This window comes from Cynara cardunculus, assembly GCF_001531365.2.
Source record: "Cynara cardunculus var. scolymus isolate 2C chromosome LG 11, CcrdV1, whole genome shotgun sequence".
NCBI lineage: Eukaryota > Viridiplantae > Streptophyta > Magnoliopsida > Asterales > Asteraceae > Cynara > Cynara cardunculus.
This window is the reverse complement of record NC_037538.1, coordinates 12,500,915-12,521,616: the sequence shown is the minus strand read 5'-3', so window position 1 is coordinate 12,521,616 and position 20,702 is coordinate 12,500,915. Positions and strand designations below refer to the sequence as shown.

General features: G+C 35.8%; 2 protein-coding genes and 1 long non-coding RNA gene across 3 annotated transcripts; 2 read left to right on the top strand and 1 right to left on the bottom strand.

The window, feature by feature from the left end:
• Positions 1-1,634: 1,634 nt before the first annotated feature.
• LOC112521488 (crooked neck-like protein 1) lies at positions 1,635-10,227 on the top strand. Its single transcript, XM_025130381.1, has 6 exons — positions 1,635-2,307; positions 5,972-6,810; positions 6,916-7,134; positions 8,302-8,509; positions 8,615-8,810; positions 9,861-10,227. Exons 1-6 carry the CDS (start codon positions 1,782-1,784, stop codon positions 10,009-10,011), a joined length of 2,139 nt encoding a protein of 712 aa, XP_024986149.1. The 5' UTR covers positions 1,635-1,781; the 3' UTR covers positions 10,012-10,227.
• Positions 10,228-12,004: 1,777 nt separating this feature from the next.
• LOC112522248 (arabinogalactan protein 41) lies at positions 12,005-13,808 on the top strand. The gene is made up of 2 exons (XM_025131362.1): positions 12,005-12,286; positions 13,600-13,808. Exons 1-2 carry the CDS (start codon positions 12,178-12,180, stop codon positions 13,704-13,706), a joined length of 216 nt encoding a protein of 71 aa, XP_024987130.1. The 5' UTR covers positions 12,005-12,177; the 3' UTR covers positions 13,707-13,808.
• Positions 13,809-17,488: 3,680 nt separating this feature from the next.
• Positions 17,489-20,403, bottom strand: LOC112522137. Its single transcript, XR_003070132.1, has 2 exons — positions 20,193-20,403; positions 17,489-17,694 (listed from the first exon to the last, which is right to left on the bottom strand). It is a non-coding gene; the product is annotated as an uncharacterized LOC112522137 (long non-coding RNA).
• Positions 20,404-20,702: the final 299 nt, after the last annotated feature.

Genomic DNA, 20,702 nt, shown 5'->3' with positions numbered 1-20,702 from the left:
GTATTTAATATAATTAGTTTTTTAATTTAAACAAATCAAATTATAAAATAATATCTTATTTTATTTGAGTTGATATAATTATATATATATATATATATATATTGTTTTTACTTTTTTATAGAAAAAAATAAAAGAATAAGCAAAAAAGTTAAAATGACCCTTGATTTAACGGAGTTAGCCGAGACGTTAGTCAGAGAGACCATGTCCAAAACAAATTGAATACTACGCGAAAAATCCGTAATAAACATATCATAGGACCCTAGTTACATAAAATATCAAAACACAATGGACAAATCCACAATTCACTCTAAATTTATTTAAAACTTGTTTAAAGCATCTCTAATAAATTCTCCAAAATGAAGTACCTGAAGGTCGCAAGTTCAAATACAATGAGGAATAAAAGTCCCCTTGTGGCCATAGAGGTTCAAATACGGTGAGCCCGAGCTATCTGCAAAGCAGGTGGTTGCCTTGAGATTAGTCAGCTCGCATAGTGGGTTGGATATCTAAGTTAATAAAAAAAAAATCTCCAAAATGAAGATTTTGAGAATTTTGCTCAACAAATTTTTGAAAACCTTCTCCAAAATGGAGAAAGAAGGTGAAATTCTCTAATTATTTTCTATTTTTCCTATTAATAAAGATCTTTGAAGTTAAATGTATAGAAAAGATATTTAATATTTTAATATTATAATTTGTATCGCAATTTTCAAAGTAGATTTTTTTTTATTAAAAATGAATATAAATTTTCTAGATGTTTAGATTTTCCATGTTTTGAAGAATTTGTTATAGATACCCTTTAACATCTTGAGGAGCGTTTGGTTTGCAGGATTTCGACAAAATTCGAATAATTTGAAATGATCAATTTCATTGATCAAATTCCATTCAGGTGTTTGGTTTACCTATGAAATGAAATTGAATTTCACATGTTCCACTATTTATGGATTTGGTCATCCTATTTTCTTAAAAAGATAAAACTGTCCCATCTTCCCTAATTGATCCGACCATCGTTGACCACCACCAATCTGAGCTATCGCCAACCAACGTCGACCACCACCGATCTGAACCACCGTCGGCCACTATCGATCTGAATAATCGCCGACCACCATTGATCTGGAACAACCGTCGGGCATCACTGATCTGAACCACCGCCAACCACCAGCAGCCTGGACCACCGCCAACCATCACCAATCTGAACTACTGTCAACGACCATCAATCTGAACCACCATCGGACACCACCGATCTGTACCATTGTCGACCATCACCGATCTGAATTGCCACCGACCACCACCGCTCACCATCGATCTTAACCATCATAGTTGGATTTCAATTTAAATGTTTTGGAGAAGGACATTTACTATTGTTTCTTTCAAATTCAAAAATTATATATACCAAACTTACAGATTTTTCAATTCTTTTGACAAATTTCATTCAGATACCTATCAAGTAAACATGGTCAAATATAATAACTTCAATTTTTTCAAAATCAATTTTCTTTGACAAATTATATTCATTAAAAAACATCTGCGAATCAAAGGCTTCCTAATTTTTAAATTTCCTCGTATCAAAGGCTTATCCATACCCGACTAGGGTTTTCTTTTTTTAGAGTTACAAGCCCTCCCTCCCCCCCCCAATATCCGTTTACGATTTGCCTACGACGGAGGAGCTCCGCCGACTATACGACAACTCCCTTCCTGTACCCCAAATTCAGGCCTTCAACCCCATACTCGATCGTTCAAATTGATTCAGATCTTTTCTTGTCTCTGTAAAAACCTCGAATCAAATCATGGCATCCCGAGAGGGAGATCCTGCGTTAGGTTATTTGACTCGTAAGGAAACCGAGGTTAAGCTTCCCCGACCAACTAGGGTGAAGAACAAAACCCCTGCTCCTATCCAAATCACAGCCGAACAGATTCTGCGGGAAGCACGAGAACGCCAAGAAGCTGAAATCCGACCACCGAAGCAGAAAATCACCGACTCCACAGAGCTCGCAGACTATCGGCTCCGTAAACGCAAGGAATTCGAAGACCTAATTCGGAGAGTGAGGTGGAACAAGAGTGTCTGGGTGAAGTATGCCAAGTGGGAGGAGTCACAGAAGGATTTTAATCGAGCTAGGTCGGTATGGGAACGAGCTCTTGATGTCGATTATAGAGATCATACAATGTGGTTGAAATACGCTGATGTTGAGATGAAGAATAAGTTCATCAACCATGCGAGGAATGTGTGGGATCGGGCGGTTACTTTGTTGCCGAGAGTGGATCAGTTGTGGTATAAGTATATTCATATGGAGGAAATGCTTGGCAATGTTGCAGGTACATGAATCATGTTTATGACTTTACTTGATATCATAATGCTTATTAGGTTCATATCCTGGTAAAGTTATCATTACGTTTGGTTTATAGTTTTCACAAAGATAAAAGAATTGAAAATACTTGGCAAGTCTGAAGGTTGTTCTATCAAACCTTAGCTTGTCATGTGTCTTATGAATGGGGTGTATAAGTATTAAAATTGAAATATTTAATATACGAAATGGAAAAGGAGTTATAAAACAAGATGACACATTGACATCAGAAGACCATGATGTAGAAGTAGCTAGCTTTTTTACACAAAATTCATGGTAAACGATAACTGCCAGCATTGGAACTTATCAATGACTAATCGTTGCAAATGCAGAAGTAATTGAGACAGTCCATCTTTCTTTGATTCATTAGTTCCCAATAAATAGGCATACAAGAACTCCTACCCTGAATTCAGCTTTTGCACTACTTTGACCATCACTTGCTGCTTCTTACTTCTCCATGTTACTAAATTTTCCCACACAAATGTACAATAGGCTGATGTAGGTCTTCTGTTTTCTGCACATGCTGCCCAAGCGGGATCTGTAAAGAGATCTACCTGCCTGTTCTGATATTTGGAGAAGAGAATTCATTTGCCAACGCTCCTTTTGAGGCAGTGAAAGATCTTGTTCATTGACTTGAGATGATCTTTTGAAGGACTATGCATGAACTGACTTACCAGTCCTACTGCATACACAATCTCAGGACACCTGTGAGCTAGAAGATTAGTTTACCAACTTGCTTTTGGTATTTGGTTTTGTTGGCAGGGATCTCTTTAGCTCCCTTTCTAATTTGTGATTTGGATCAATGGGTGTGGATATAGGCTTGCAACCAAGAAGGCCTAATCTTTTTAGTAGATCCAACATGCACTTCTATGAGAGAGAACAATTGCTTTTGATGATCTTGCCACTTCCATTCCCTGGAAATACTTGAGATTTCCCAATTTTTTTAATTTGAATTGTTAAGAATGTTTTTCAAGTTGGCTAGTTCTATTTATCACTTCTTGTCATTAAAATATGAACATAAAGAATTAAGATGACCATTTTACCTCTTGTTTTATGTTTGTAGAACATGGTGTGATTTAACTGTGCTTGCTTGTAGTTCTGTTCTATCATGGTCTTTGTGAACCTACCAAACCAGGCTCATGAGAACTATTTGAGTCTGTACATGGCCTTCTTCAACCTACAGAGTCTTCCGGATGTTGTCATTGTGAAATTCTAGAGGGTATTTGTATAAACACTTCCTTCTCTTGAGCACCCTTTAAAACACATTTTGACATCAAATTGCAACAGAGGCCAATCTGAATTAGCAACTAATGGAAGTAGAAGTCGGATTGTATTAAATTTTGCTACTAAGGAAAATGTTTCTTCATAGTCTAGACGATATGTATGAGTGAATCCTCTAGCTACAGGTCTATCTTTGTATCTCTCCAACCCGGCCATCAACTTTGTATTTGACAGAATATTCACTTGCTATCAACAATGTGTCTTCTTTTAGGTAAAGTGGTTAGCTCTTAAGTCACATTTTTTATTGCCCTCATTCTTCTAGTACTGCCACTTTCAACTATGGAACTTTTAGAGCTTCTTGTATAGAACTAGGAATTTCATTATTTGTTATATTGCTATATTGGTGGAAAAGGCTCTAAACCTAGGAGACAATTTGTTCCACGAGACATAATGTGACAAAAAGTGTTTAGTAAATACCCAGATTCCTTTTGTGAGTGCTATGGATTCATTTAGATTACTCTAACTTGACTTAACAAGCACTTTGGGGTCTGTAAGGGTTGATTCGTTTTTTTTCAATGTTACAAGAAATTGGACATACATTACCTCGACCCTTGCTTGACGCAAATGGAGGCATTGTTTAGTCTGGAGGGGGCTCAATGCCTTTCCATTTTTAAATCTTGAGTAAATCCAAAATTCACTAGTTGGAGCCACAATAACAGTAGTTTTTGGATCTTTATGGGTACGAATTTTGTTGCCTGCATATTCATCATTAGATTATTTAGTTTGGTTCAACTCATTTGTTTCATGATCATCACCATTTATTTTTTGATTAATGACATTTTCAAAAGTAAGAGTAGCCATAGCATGATGTTCCCAAAATTGATCGTCACATACATTTTCCCCTTCATGATAAGTTTTCCCAGAAAAAGGTTAATCTTCAAAAAAATGCAACATCCATACTTACAAGTTACTACTAGTATTTTACCCGAGCTAGAGTCAAGACATTTATAACCTTTTTGAGTTTCTGAGAATCCTAAAAACACATATATAGTAGCTCTAGGATCAAATTTATTTATCTTGTGGTCATGAATGTGAACAAACACGATGCAACCAAATACTTTAGTAGATAGATTAGTAGAGTTTATATTTTCAAGAAAACAAAACTGAAGTGTTTGTATGAGGGTTTTTAAACTCTTGTTTGGCATTCTATCCATTAGATAGGAAGCAACAGTATAGCCTCTCCCCGGGGTTTCTTAGGAGCATGCATAAAAGACATTAAAGCTCGGACTAGAAGAAGATGTATAATTTTCTTTCAGCAATACCATTTTGTTGGGATGTATTAACACAAGAACTATGGTGCATAATGCCTTCTCCATTAAGGATTGTCCTAAAATGCTATTTAGGAAACCAAATTTAGGTAATTGGGTCTAAATTAAAGCCAAGTTCAGATTTGTTTTTGAATCCATATAATTTTTAATACATATTTGAAGATGAAGATGAAAATGAAATGAGATGATCTTGTTATTAGATTTTTCATTTTGGATTTTTTTTCTTCAAGATAATGATCAAAAGGATGAAGATGAGGGGTATTTATCCATTTTATGTTATTATAAAAACCTTTAGTTAAAAAAGCAAGCAAGAGTACTTTTGTCTAGAAACACTATATTTTTGGCTAGATTTTGCATTTTTGGTCGGGAACGGCGCACTTTCTCTACCTCTATGTGAATGGTATTGCTTGTGGGAGAAAAGGAATAACGGTATGGCCTTTGGTCATTTATTAATAGTGGACCAGCCGGAGGGTGATTACCCCAATAAACGAGAATGAAAGCAAAGAGGAAAGAGAATTAGAGAGGGAAAAAGGACGTGGTCAGAAAATCTTGCTCCATTTAATGCTTGGGATCCCAATTTATTTGGGTTCAGGATCTGGTTTGAGGCTGGAGATGGGACTTTGCCTATTTCAACAGCCATAAGGAATAGGCAGTTCTGTTTACCAACTTAATGACTGATAGTTCCCTTGAAGCAATACGAATCTTCTGTCTTCTGCCATGTAGTATGCTTAAAATTAAGTGTATTATTGTAAAGCTATATTTGTCATCTTACAGAGGCATTGCTATTGATACAAACCAGCGAGTAGTTTCACAAACCGAACCCCCTAGTATAAATCCTTTCAGTTTTGTCTGTCGACATTGTAATTTTCCCACCATTTAGCATTTATCTATGTTTGTGTTCGTGTAAATACATACATCAATCCAAACACATGCACACATTAGCATATTGCTTTTAATTTAGACGTTGGAGTTTACTTGTTTGGCTCCATGCAGCTAGCTTATAATCAATGCCTTTAGCTAAATCTTATGCTCTTTACAGTGTAGTGTATGCATAATCTATATTCAGATATCATTTACCTATTACAGGTGCTAGGCAGATATTTGAAAGGTGGATGAGTTGGGAGCCTGACCAGCAAGCATGGCTTTCGTATATTAAATTTGAGCTAAGGTACAATGAGATTGAGCGAGCTAGGGCTATCTATGAGAGATTTGTGCAGTGCCTTCCCAAAGTCGGTGCTTGGATTCGCTATGCCAAATTTGAGATGAAAAATGGGGAGATTGGCAGAGCCAGGAATTGTTACGAAAGGGCAGTTGATAAGTTGGCAGACGATGAGGAAGCTGAGACTTTATTTGTTGCATTTGCTGAATTTGAAGAGAAGTGTAAAGAAACAGAGAGAGCAAGATGTATTTATAAATTTGCTCTAGACCATATACCAAAGGGGCGGGCCGAGGATCTTTATAGGAAGTTTGTGGCTTTTGAGAAGCAGTATGGTGACAGAGAGGGCATAGAAGATGCAATAGTTGGGAAGAGGAGGTTTCAGTATGAGGAGGAAGTTCGAAAGAATCCCCTTAATTATGACTCGTGGTTTGATTATATCAGACTGGAGGAGAGTGTGGGGAACAAAGAGAGGGTACGAGAGGTTTATGAGAGAGCAATTGCCAATGTTCCTCCAGCTGAGGAGAAGAGATATTGGCAACGATACATTTACCTATGGATCAATTATGCTTTGTATGAAGAGCTTGATGCTCAAGATATTCCTAGAACAAGGGATGTCTATAGTGAGTGTCTAAAGCTGATTCCTCATAAGAAATTCTCCTTTGCAAAAGTTTGGTTGTTGGCTGCTCAGTTTGAAATAAGACAGTTAAATCTCTCGGGTGCACGGGCAGTTCTTGGGAATGCAATTGGGATTGCTCCTAAAGACAAGGTATGGACCGAGATCTTAAGTTATTCATGTTGCATATCCAAGTTTTTTTGTTGCTTTTCTGTGTGAATTTTGGTTTGACCTTGTTGAATATACATGAACAAACAGATTTTCAAGAAGTACATTGAGATCGAGCTGCAGCTTGGTAACATAGATCGTTGTCGGAAGCTATATGAAAAATATTTGGAGTGGTCACCTGAAAATTGCTATGCATGGAGCAAGTATGCGGAGTTGGAAAGATCTTTGAGTGAAACTGAGCGAGCCAGAGCCATTTTTGAGCTTGCAATTGCACAACCTGCATTGGACATGCCAGAGTTGTTGTGGAAGGTAATTACTTCTCTTGAATCTCTTGGTTCATAAACAAATTTCAGGTAAGATGTTTTTATGCCGTTTTAAATAATTAGAACCACAACATTAAGCTTGAAACAAAATAAAACAGGTCTCCTGTTTTATTTTTGTATTCAGAATCTTTTATCTATTTGTTTGTTTGACAGAAATGCTTGATTGTATAAATGAGCATACCAACCAACACAATGTATCTTGAAAGGAACTAGTTATCACGTTGTATTACTGGTTCATAGCAACTAATTGAAATGCTGTAATTTGTTTATGCTTATTCAATGTGATATGATATCCAAGAGCAGCCGCAAAGGACTTTCAAGGCAACTGCAAAACTGCCATGTCACCACTCCCCTTTCACTATTAGAAATTCATCTTGAAAGTGCCATATCATATAGTGGACCCACAACCTTGTATTTTATTAATTTATATATTTGGACGGGTAGCAATTGATGATTAATATAATGTTCACTTTGCATCTTTATTTAACTTTTCTAATCATGCATATATGTTTTTCTTAATTTTATTAACTTGAAATAAAGAAATTATATTTGATATCTTTTTCTTATTAAATTATAAATGTTTAAAATATATATTATAAATTATAAAGTTGTTGATGTGGCAATGTAGACCACTTTTTTGCAATTGCGGGGGTGCTGAGAGAGCAATTGCAAAAGCTAATGTGACACATTTGAAAGTGGTTTTTAATTTCAGAGGTGTAGATGGTCTAACTTCTTATCACTTCTTTGATATATCTATTTGCTCTAAAGAACTGTGTGTATTCCATATTTCAAGCATGCAATGTTGCTTAAATGTTGGAAATATTTGGGACATCATGAATTAGGTATCTATTTAATGCGTGTTGATTACTTGTTGATTTGATACTTGAGTAATATTTGGCTACAATTATGAAGCAATGCAGTTTTTGGTGTTAAGTTCCTTCTGAGTTGCATAATGGTTATTAGATGAGATAACTGAACAATGTGGTACAGCGCCTGTCTTGGTAATCCAAATTTATATCTGTGTGCCATTAGCAATTGGATATCTAAGTCTGGTCATGGTTCTAAAAATTAAGGTGATCAATTGATTGGTTATGCAGAAATTGCATGTACTCTATAATTGTAGAGGATTTAAACTTCACTTTCTTCTTTACAGGCATATATTGACTTCGAGATAGCAGAAGGAGAATTTGAAAGAACTAGACAGCTATACGAGAGACTTTTGGATCGTACAAAGCATTTGAAGGTATGGATCAGCTATGCAAAGTTTGAAGCATCTGCCATGGAAGAGGAAGAACAACATGAAGACCTACCCGAAGATGTCCTTCAAGAGCAGAGACAACTTTGCATTCAACGTGCCAGAAGTAAACATCTAATTTTGTTCCTCAGTTTCTCAATTCTTTTTCAGTAATGATCCTGATATCAAAATGGTTATGATTCTCATAGTTCTTATTTTACTTTTCTGTCAGGAGTATTTGAAAATGCAATCAACTACTATAGGACATCATCCCCTGAGCTGAAAGAGGAAAGGGCCATGTTACTAGAAGAGTGGTTGAACATGGAGAGTAGTTTTGGTGAGCTGGGTGACATCGAACTGGTCCGTGTTAAGCTGCCCAAGAAACTGAAGAAGAGAAGGCAGATAGAAATAGACGACGGTCCAGCTGGGTACGTCAATAAACTTGTTATTATGGTTCTGTTATGTTTTCATTTGCCATATTGCATGTGTTCTCAGTACCTGTTTTTGATTCATTACTTCCTGAGTTTATTCATCTTTTTTAAGGTTGAAATGTTTAGACTTTGCATAATTAGGTTTTACAGAGTTAAAATTCATTTCATTGTAAAATGTAGAATAATACACCTACCAAGACGAAGCTAGCTTATTGAAAAAGTCCCGTTGGTTAACCATAAAGCTATAGCTTTCTGGAACGTTCCAGGGGTTTTGTACAATTTCTTTCCTATATACCCCTTATATTTTTTAATTTATATTTCAAATTTGTTTTTTTGAGTCATTTTACATTATTATTTAGCTTATCAACTAGTTTTTACCAAACATTACTAAATTTATTAGCCATCAACTAGCTTATCAGCTACTATGCCAAACATAGCCATCGTCTGCAGCCAAGATCAACTCTCTGCAAAGTTCTTTTCAATCACTCGATCTGCTGGCTAGGTTATAGGAACCACTGTGAAGAGACCTGATAGTTTTTCTATTATGTGGCTGGAAAAAACTTTGCAAACAATGTATATTTAAATTGAGAAGCTAAAGCTACAACATGCAACCCCAGCTGAATAATAGTCAGATTTAGAACATTTTGTACCAAATTTATATCTTAACTTCCCACAATGCTGGGTTGTTATTGCAATGCTAACTTGGCCTAAAGATTTATTTGATGAAGCACACATCTGGAACAGGCTTGTAGTTGCAGCTTAAAATTAAAATTTTCTGTTTATATTGCACTTTTCTCATGAATATAAGATGCATAGTTTTATGAATCTGTTTGACCATTTATTTAATGCCTTAAATACCCTTGAGCAAGGGGGGCCAAAATCACTAGCATCAATGAGTGAGTAATGATGACAAGAGGTCATTTGAAGTTGAAGTTTTCTTACCATTTTCATAAAACGAAGGAAGTATGTAACGTTTTTACATCCAGGTTGTAAGTAAGTTCAGTTTTTGGCGCAAATCTAACGCATAAATAATTTTGAAAATTGCAGGTATGAGGAGTACATAGATTACCTGTTCCCAGAGGAATCACAAGCATCCAATTTGAAAATCTTGGAGCAAGCATACAAATGGAAAAAACAAAAGATTGCTTCGGATGACGACGACGATGATAATGACGATGATGATGATGATATTGATTGATGGTTTATGTCTCTCAACTTTTTTGGTATTTCCTCTTTAGGTATCTGTGCACTTTCTTTCCCTTTGATTTTGTCCCTAATTTGGATGCAGTCAAATGAATTTGTTTGTATTCATAGTTTCACCCCTTTATAGCCAAACCTACATCTCACATGACTTTTACATTCTTCACCTTTAAACTTCAACCTTTATTTTGCATAATATTTTGTATATTTCTGCATATTTTGTTTTATCAACTATACTCTTTTATCTTCTCAAGATTTGTTTTTGCAGATTCCATATATGACTAACACCAATGGTATTTGTATATTTAGGGGCCGTTTACCAAAAGCTTATCTGTTAAGTTTGTACCAAGTCACTTCTCTTATCTGAGAATATGACAAGGATCAAGAATCAAGAATCTTATCTAGTAAGTGAAAGTAAAGATTTTTACCCGGTTAAGGCTTACCGGGTAAGAAGCGTTTACCAACTATTCATTTTAATGGCCGAGAGAGTAATCCAATAAGGTAAGTGTGAACTATAGCTATCGCCGGTCAATGCTTCGTAAGCGTTTGATAGACAGCCCCTTGCTCTTTACGAAACTCTAATCTTGTATGAAATTTATTTGACTTATCCTGTTGCTATTATTCATACCCCTCATTCACATACCACCTATTTCTTACCTTCTACCTTATCCATATATATGAGGGGGATATGGATAGAATTAATTTTAAAAGAAGAAAGAAAATCAAGTAATAGGGTTTATCAATAGTGTAAGGGGCTGTTTATCAAACACTTACTCGGTAAGTGCTTACTGATAAAATTTAACACTATCATTTACTTATTGGATAAGATTTTAGTCCACCAAAACGATATCATATGCAACAATTTACCTGGTAAGCGCTTACCAGGTCATCACTTATCGGGTAAAACTCTTGATCCTTGTCTCGTTTTTACCGAGTAAGATTCTTGATTCTTATTATATTCATCCGGTAAGGTAATGTGACTTAGTAAGCGTTTACCCAGGTAAGACTTTGGTAAACGGGCCCTAAATGAATGTGGAACAAATCGGACCTCACATGTGTTCAAGATCCCAAATAAATGATGAATGGATGATAACAACATAAATACAATTAAATAAATAATAGAACACGATGGTTTAACTATGGGTATGATAATTTACTAGCAATTACAAATAGCTATTCAAACTCACAAAACCACTTCCTTGAATTTCATTTTGGCTTTTGTATCATATACTAAAATCAATTAACGTTTGTTGGAAAGCTTAGTATAATTTGAGAGAGGGAAGATGACGATCGGGGTGGGTCAAATTATAGTCAAACCTTAGGTAGCCATGCAAAAGGTTTATATCATTCATTAGGTTGACATCATGTGATCTATATTCATTACCTTCATCAATCTTTATCCACTTTTGCAAAGGCATGAGAATAAGACCTGTCCCGTTTGCCTCCTGGACCGATATAACTACCAGGCACGAACATAGAGTTGCGTGACCTGGTGCATGACTTTAGTCGTGGAAAAAGCCATCATGAACACCCAAATGCCAAAACCTGAACTTTTAAATGATTCATTTAATGCTCACGGTTGGTCCTTATCAAATAATTGTAATTTTCATGAGGCTCAAATGTAGGACAAGTTTTTTCATAATAAGCCAAGTTGGCAAGTTCCAATTCCCAACACACACACACACATCTTCATTTACCTACTTGTGCCTAAAATATTAACAAAGTCATGCATATAAACGATTAGAATGTACATGAAGGTTCATAAATGTGACTTAAAGGAGACGAGGGTCTACGATTTTTATTGGTCATTAGATAAAAAAGAAAAATAATTGATTCAAAAACTCAGAAGTATTATTATCGCTCTCATAAAAAAATTTGTTATTACGTGTTTTTCTAAACGTGATTATTTTAATCGTAAAATATAAAAAAAATAAAAATAAAAATAATATTACAGAAGTGACTTTATATGGCATCGGTTATTAAGTTGAACCGATCCATCATTTCACAAGAACACCCACCGGACGAATCAGCAGCAGGAGGAGCAACAATAATGTACATGGAGCCAACCAATTATAGATCATCTTCTCAAACATCTTAATCAATCTTCATCTATCCATTTCTGAATCTATCGATTACTTCTTCAAATCAAATAACAATATAATTAATGGCGACATCCAAGTTCTCGTTTGGTGTGGCTCTCATTTTCGCCATCGCATTTCCGGCGGCAGTTCACGCTCAGCCTTTAGCCCCCGCTCCTGCTCCTACCAGCGACGGTTAGTTTCTAGATCTTAATTCGTTTTTGTAATTCCCTCCTCAATGTTCGATCATATGTCCATGCATTTTTTTTTCTCAAATTGCTTATCATTCTTCTAGATCTCACAAATTGTTGGGGAGATGAAAATGTTATACAACATTCATTGTTTTTTTTCTTATCCTTCATCCATATCTGTTGGTGTTTCTATTTCATGTGCAAAACATATGAATCGGACAGATTTTCCACCTTGATTGATTTATTGGCGTGACCTTTTCACAAATATGCTGTAGACCTGGATCAAAGCCTGGTCTATAAGCATTTATATTTTTATGATTTGTCCAAAAAGTATTCGTTCATTGCATATTATAATGTTGTTTTTAACAATTTACATGATGAAATAATAAGTCGTCAAAGGAAGATGACCCCGTTGGTAGATTTTCTTTATTGAAGCAACTTTTGATGGCCTATATTGGTTTAGTAGTTGACAAATTCGGTTCATGGATGAACTGTTACGTGTTTTTCTTTTATGGTGATGTTAGAAAGCAACTGTTATATATACCTTAACATTTAAGCCAAGGAAAGAATATCCCATAAGGCATACAGTGAAGAAATCATGAACCATACTTGTTTGATTAATATTTTATAACTAATCATTGATGATAAGTGATATATAGGTAAATATGAAGCATTCTTTTGTATGTGACTTGTTTTCATCATGTTAATTTTTCTTGATGTTATTAGCATGCACAAACAATGCATGTTACATCAATATATTTCTTGATGTTCATAATAATTTGTAGAACCTATTAGATTACTTTTAAAAGAGTGATCGAGGATAGAAGAAAGTATTAACATATATTTAGGAGAAATGTCCAAGGCATCAAATCTAGCCAATGTAGGTCTCTTTAACGTTTTTCATTCAAATGTTGATGCCCAAACAATGCATGTCACACATACACCCATCTTTTTTTATTTTTTTTGTAAGAATATGTAGAACATAATCGCATCGTATTACTCTTCAAAAGAGCCGGTCATTGAGGAGGTTCTAATATATATTAAGTAGAAATGGTTTTAGTCTAGCCAATTTGGGACACTTTTTACCATTTTTAATTTACTTAGATGTTGATGCACATGTTACACCTATCTTTCTTTCTTTTTTCTAGAAGGGTGTCCAAGGCTATGTTCAAATTGTGACCGCAAGAAATCAGCCCTCATAAATTCAGTAGTCACAATTGTTGTATACCCATCTTTCTTGATGCACAATGAATGTATAAGTTAGGTGTATTAATTTTTGTTAACTTTTTGTTTGTTTGTTTGTTTGGGGGGATTCAGGGACATCAATTGATCAGGGAATAGCATATGTATTGATGTTGGTAGCTTTGGTGCTCACATATGTCATCCACATCCTGGATTCTCCCTCTACTACCCTTATCACCTGATTGATTATGAGTTTGTGGTACCGTTATGTAATTAAAGTGTGGTTGTCTATTAATTGCAATAGAACCGCATTCAATAAATGGAAGACGTTAAAGCATCCCAATGGTTGTTTCTTGAGGGTTTTTGGAGAGATTCTTGAATCTTGAAGGAAGTACAGGAAAAAGAGTTGATTTTGTGTGTGTGTGTGTGTATATATAGATATATATATATTAAGCTTCTTGTATCAAGTACAAGCGTGAGGGTCAGAAATCATATAAATCTGCAAAATTTCAGTTGTATATGAATGAATGATGAGCAAGGTGACATCMCCAGCCATAACCTCTTCAATTCTATAATACTTTTCTCATTTTTAACGTGCCATGTATTTCTTCTCTTATTTCTATCCAACTTCATCCTCTTATCTCACCACCCTCTATTCATTGGTTTTCAAGTTCTCTAAGGTTGTGTTGTGTATGGACCCGTTTACCAAAAGTTTATCGTATAAGTGTTTACTGTCAAAAGTCACCACTTTTGCTTATCTTATGAGATAACATTCCTTGTCATCAAAATAGATTGATGGTAACCATTTATAACCCGGTAAGCGCTTACCACTTACTGGGTAAAACTCTGGATCCTTACCTTGTCTTCCCTTTTACCAGGTAAGATTTTTGGTACTTGTCATGTTCACCAGGTAAGATAATTGAACCAGTAAACGCTTACCAATGTAAATGTTTAGTAAACGACCCGTAAGTGTCTAATGCATAATTATTAAAAGTGCTCGTGAGGCGAGCCTAGTCTTTAAGGCTCATAACTCATAAGGCTCAACTTCTTTGGCTTTTTTGAAGTCGAGGCTAGGCGTATTCACGAGGCTCACTAAAACATTATGTCTTGTTGAGGCGCTGCATGAAGAGTTAATAAATACCCAGCCAAACTCTAATATTAAATACGTATTCTCATGTTTTCATCTCTTCTTAAAAAAAAGTTATTAAATAGATGACATAAGTCAAATCCTAATATCAAATACTCAATCCATAGAACTTCAAGCTTTTTTCTCTATAAATACATAGACCTTAAAACTTCTCCCTCACGACTCCTGCATTTTACCCATCTCCTTTTTGCCTCTATCGAAGTAGTGTTGGTTGCTATATTGGAGGCTTGTACTTGTTGCATATTTGAGTTGTGTGTAACTCTGTGTGTGTGTGTTTATATATATATCAAAGTAAAAATGCGACTTGAACCTTTAACAACTTTGATCTGATGTAATGAGATGTAAATTTTTACTGTATCTATAATAAAACATCAATGCAATTGCTTATAATTTTTTTTAATATATGCTTTGGACAAAATACCAACTGTAAGCATGCGTAAGTCCATACATTTGTACATGAAATGACAAACTATGTTGAGTTGTTTTGATTTTTTATTATGTTGATTTTGGTAACACATTCATTAAGAGAGAAAATCTACCAATTAAAAAATTATGATAATCACATGAACTTATCTCTTAAGCCACTCCATTTACATTAAGGGGGTGTTTGGGATTGTTTATAAAAATTGTTTTTTAACTTATTTCAGTTTGACACCGGTGATAAGTTGTTTTCTGGTGTTTGGATAAGAAAAAAAGAATTGCTTATCCCAATGTCAAACCGGTAATAAGCTGTTTTTGATAAGTTAATCTTTCCTGACTTGTGAAAAACTGTTTATTACCAATTTACAATTTTAACCCTGTTTTCTTTAACTCCGATTTTATACCACATAAGTTAATAAGCACTTTTACAAAAAAACATAAGTTGTTTTAAATAAGCAATCCCAAACACCCCCTAAGACTTTACAAATAGTTAACTTTATCTTTGTATGATAAAAATAACATAAAACCGAAGAATCAAATATTTAAATTGCATTGTGATAAAAACAAGTAGAGCTATTCATAAAGAGGACGTCCGTAAAAATGTCTGGTCCCTTAGAAAAATAGGGTTGGTTGGATAACTGTTCTAAAAAAATTTTGATGGAACGAACCTCTGTTTATATTTTTATTATTAATATTTTTTTATGATTTTTGAATCAATTTCCAAATTCCATAGATTTTGACTTTTTGATCTTCAAAATAAAATGCGTAACATCTTAAAATTTTCCATATTTTCTCACATATATACTGCAGTCTTCCTTAATCCACGTCCGCAATCTCTAAGGGTGCGTTTGGTAGGCAGAACAGGATGGAACAGAACAGGACAGAACACATTTGTCCCATGTTTGGTATGGTTTTATGTGGGACTAAGTGGAACAAGATAGAACACGGGTGGGACACGGGAGTCCACCCTTCCCCCATRGRACTAACTAGAACAAGAAATTTTTGACYTTTCTACCCTCTCAAAGCCTTCATCATCGTGCCTTCATCACCGTGCCTCTCAAAACCTTCATCATCGTGCCTCTCAAAACCTTCATCACCGTCTCCTTCATCTCATCGATTCTGGGTTTCATCTCATCGATTTCATCTCCTTTAATCTCATCGATTTCATCTCCTTTTTTCGAAACAGATTCTGGGTTGGAAGTATTTCTGGGTTGGAAGTATTCTGGGTTGGAAGTATATCATCTTCTTTTCTTYGCCGGTAAGCAGCAGGTGGCGCCGGCGGCGACGGCATCAAGATTCTGGGTTTCATCTGCATCGACTTGGCCAAAGYCGGGTTGCAAAATCAGGTGAGGAACGATGGTCCTTCCAGCGAGGTCCTTCCAGTGGCGGTGGAGCTTGACGTCAGCGCCGATGGTCCTTCCAACGGACCTTGCAACGGACCCACCAAACGCAGCTTCATCGACAAGTACTCGTGGCTACCATACGAATTAGACCCGCACCAACCCCAAGCRTTAGTCGTTTCATCAATGGCGGCTTYATCTGCAATCTCCTCAAGTTCTTTCCTTTCCGTTAGCCAGGTTAATCACCGTACTCTCGTGGTAATGGTCTGATTTGATGGTAATTTTGGGACTGCTAATGAAATTAGACATTTTATTTGTTGTTTTGTATTATTTTGCCACTGGATTTCAATCGATTTTGCTGTTTCTATTGATTGAAGTTGAAGTTTTTAGGGTTTAGAATCCGATGTCGTCTTCTCAATTGGGTTTAGGAGGATGGTAGATTAATTTGATCATGGTGGTTAGAATTATGGGATTGACTCACTAGGGGTAAATTGGTCATTTTAACCCGTTCTGTCCAGTCCTATCATGTCTTACCAAACGCTGAACAGCTGTCCTGTCCTGTCCTGTCCTGTCCTGTTCTGTCCTGTCCTGTCCCGTTCCGTCCTGTCTGCGTACCAAACGCACCCTAATCGATGTCGCAGCCTGGTTATGTTTAAATCCACATTTCATAAAAAAATATTCCTTTTCTTAAAGCCATGTACCAAGTCTTATTTAAGCTGGAAAAGCTTTGTATATTTTAAAAACCCATTTATAGGATGACAAGTTATCAAACCCACAAAAATAAGCTTGAGTTTGCTATATAAAGCCTTCCGGATAAAAAGAATAGATTGTATCCGACCCGACCCGACCCGACCCTGCAAATAATCAACTCCAAAAATAGTACATTTTGATAAAATATTTAAAGTGCATTGGGGGTGCTTTGAAACAAAAGTTTTGGACTCAGCCTGCTCCGAATCTTTACATGCTTTCAATTTACAAACCACAACATAATTCATAGCATATTAATGATTTGTACTTGATGTTTCATAGATTTTACTCTGAATTCAAGAGTCTTGTATAAGATGGTGTAGATATGGAATCCATAGTATATATAATATAATATATAGAAACAAAAAGGTGAAAGTAGAAGCTTCAACATGTGTATAGCCAAAAACTGTGGCATGTGTCCAAAATCTCAAGTTATATGTTGATCTACATGTTGAATACAATGCTCAAAAATCATTCATAACTGTGAAACTGAAGTCAGTTAAAGATTAGAGATCAGGCCTGTTTTTTACCCATCTCCTCGGTTTTCTCTTCTGCCAGTGAGAACTTTTTCACTTTCTGTACAGTAAAAAGAAAAAAAAAGATACATGAGGTAAAAGGACAGAGATTGTCAACCACGAAAATGAAAATAATCACACGGAAAGATCATTTAAGAACTTCCAAATATCCATCTACTTCAAACATCTAGCCAAAGGGCTTCCAATTGTCACATATGAATCATAATGCTTTTAAATTAGAATGATGAATAAAATGATGTAGAGTAGCTAGCAAACAAGATCGAAGAGCAGATCGAACGACGCAAAACAGAGCCTCCCCCAGCCTCCTGGCAGGTGGAAGTTGCCTGGAAGGTCACTCAACTCTCTGGAGACTGAGACAGAAAACCTAGCGACTTGTCCCGCAACTGGAACTCGAGGCCTGGGCATTCCCGCGACCAACAACGCGACTTAGGAGGACGTCAACTGGATCTATTCCTTTTTCCTAATTACTACTTTAATGCTTTCAGCTTTCCTAATTACTTTAGTTTCCCTTGTTTATTAAGTTTCCCTATATAAACCCTTAAGGTCTATGCTGAATATTCAGCTGAGTAGATTTTAATAAAAGCTCCTCCTTGAGAGTTTTCTCTGGTTATTTTCATGAGTCTTTATCCTTTTCTACTGTTCCAAAGTAAAATATGAAGATAAGGAAAAAATGTAACATCACAGGTCCAACACAAGATATGATAACAATATGGACAAAATTAACTACTTCGCTCTCAAATGTTCTTAAATATGCTCCTCACCTTGAACCAAAAAAACCTGATTGGTGATACCTAAAGATTTCCAACATAGCAGAAGCTTAAACACACCAACTACTAACTCGCAACATAATATTTACACTACCAACCTTTGCAACAAATTAAGTAGAGGAATGTCTGATGATTATTCAAGCAGGTCGATGAAAGACCATCCTACAAAGGACATCCTCTTTCGCGAGCTTTCATGGACGGATTTTGGAAGACATCCTTGCATTGAAACTGAACTATAGTCAATTTCGGTATGTATCAAGTGAAAAATGGGAAAACCCCAAATCAACATTTTGATTTACCAACCATCTAAAACCTATATGGTCAGTTGGTTTATTGATTTGAACAATAAGACCACTACAGTTTCATTTTGGATCTTATTAATGGTATCATCACCGATCATTTTGTTCAACCCAATTTTAACAAGATTGCTTACCGGATGCAAACATGATTGCACACTTCTTACTTCATGTAGAAGTAAGGGGCTGTTCGGTTCGTTTTCTGTTAAAACCTGTATGGATATAGTTGTCTGTAAGTTAACATATAAGTTGTTGTTCGGTTGTTGTGCTGAATAAACAGTCTGAATGTCAGAAATGACCATTTTATCCCCAGTCTTTATTTTTGTCCGAATAAAACAACAATATTACAAAAATGTTGAACGATGATTTATAATCACAAATAGTCAATGATGCTTCCCAACATATTCGTACCAAACATGTGGGTTTTGTAAACCAACAGATCGAGAGGTTACAACAGATCCTTGTGGGTTTTGAAAACCAAACATCTGGTTCTGTACAAATCCTTTCTAACAGATCGAGAGCAGAAAATCGATGACGGTATGTAATGGAGCACAAGATCGATGACGATATGTAACAGATCGAAGACGATGGAGCAGAAAATCGATGACGATAGGTAACAGAACGAAGAAGATGGAGCAGAAAATTGATGTGGAGAACGATGTAGAAGCGATCGACGGAGGAGAAGCGTTAGTCAGCTGGAGCAGAAGCAGGCTGGTGGAGCAGCTAGGTTTCTTCAAGTAATGGTAACCTAGAGAGAGTGGTAAAGCTCGTGATAGGGATTCTCTTATGTTTGGTGTCTTGTAAGATGGGGAAGGAAGAGGGATGGGGATGAAAGATGGAAAGGATAGAAGGGGAATAAATGGATTAATAGATGGCTGAGTACAAAGGACATAACTAATTCAGCTGACTGGTTCAGCCATGGGCTGAGCGAATAAGCCAATACCGAACAACTGGATATGGCTGTGCGAATAAGCCAATACCGAACAACTGGATATGGCTGTGCGAATAAGCCAATACCGAACAACTGGATATGGCTGTGCGAATAAGCCATATCCATTATACAGCACATTAAGCTCCTACCGAACAGCCCCTAACTTAAGTGCTGAATCAGTAAAAACTGTATACATAATGTCACTCGTATGCCTCTGGTCTACAGTACTGATACCATTTTAATGGCGATCATGATAAACAAAACCAAATATGGTGTTCAAAACCACAATGATTCAATTGTTAGAATCAGGAAACGATATCAAAGCAAAAATATAACGAAAACAGATTATGTCAATCTCTGGTCTATTTGTCGAGTTTTGATTAATCATGTAATGAGAAGAATCTTCAAAGCTCACGTCTGAATAACCAAAAAAACCACATCAAACTCATACCTAAACACCCAAAAATCCTGAAATCAGGCTGAAATTTTGTAATCTAAATCCAATTTCTATTCCATAAAACTTAAAAGAGATATTACATTTTACCTTGTCGAGGACGCATTTCCGTAGGGAATTCAAGAGCGTGATACATTTCTCTTGATCGAAAGATGAACTGGTGACACAATTAAGCAATTCCAATGCTTCTTGTGCGCAAACAGCTTCAGATTTCTCCATTTTTAGGGGTAATTTTAGAAGTTAGGGTTTTTGAGGTTAGAGAATCTATAAACCCCTACTAGTAGCGTAGCGTAGAAAGTACGACTTTAAACTACATATTTTACCATCTTAAATGTCTTGTTACCAAAAAGGAAAGTTGTCTCCATTACAAATGGGCCGATGTAGCCCATTGGGCTTACCAATTCAATTTCACTTAGTTAATTTCTTTCAATTTATAATACTTTATATTTGGTAAATTAAACTTATATATATATACTCCTATATTTGGTAGGATTAGAACTCTTCTCATTAGTTGAAATCAAATCGATTTAAGTACATTCGGTACGATTCGATTCGATTTGATCCCATCATTCATTGCATATTAGATGTTGTCATTAATGC

What these genes read in the sequence shown, in the direction of transcription:
- LOC112522248 (XM_025131362.1), top strand. Translation starts at nt 12,178, where the DNA reads ATGGCGACATCCAAGTTCTCGTTTGGTGTGGCTCTCATTTTCGCCATC. An exon ending in TCCTGCTCCTACCAGCGACG is followed by an intron (nt 12,287 to 13,599) that starts GTTAGTTTCTAG and finishes GGGGGGATTCAG; the next exon opens with GGACATCAATTGATCAGGGA.
- LOC112521488 (XM_025130381.1), top strand. Translation starts at nt 1,782, where the DNA reads ATGGCATCCCGAGAGGGAGATCCTGCGTTAGGTTATTTGACTCGTAAG. An exon ending in AATGCTTGGCAATGTTGCAG is followed by an intron (nt 2,308 to 5,971) that starts GTACATGAATCA and finishes TACCTATTACAG; the next exon opens with GTGCTAGGCAGATATTTGAA. An exon ending in TTGCATTCAACGTGCCAGAA is followed by an intron (nt 8,510 to 8,614) that starts GTAAACATCTAA and finishes CTTTTCTGTCAG; the next exon opens with GAGTATTTGAAAATGCAATC.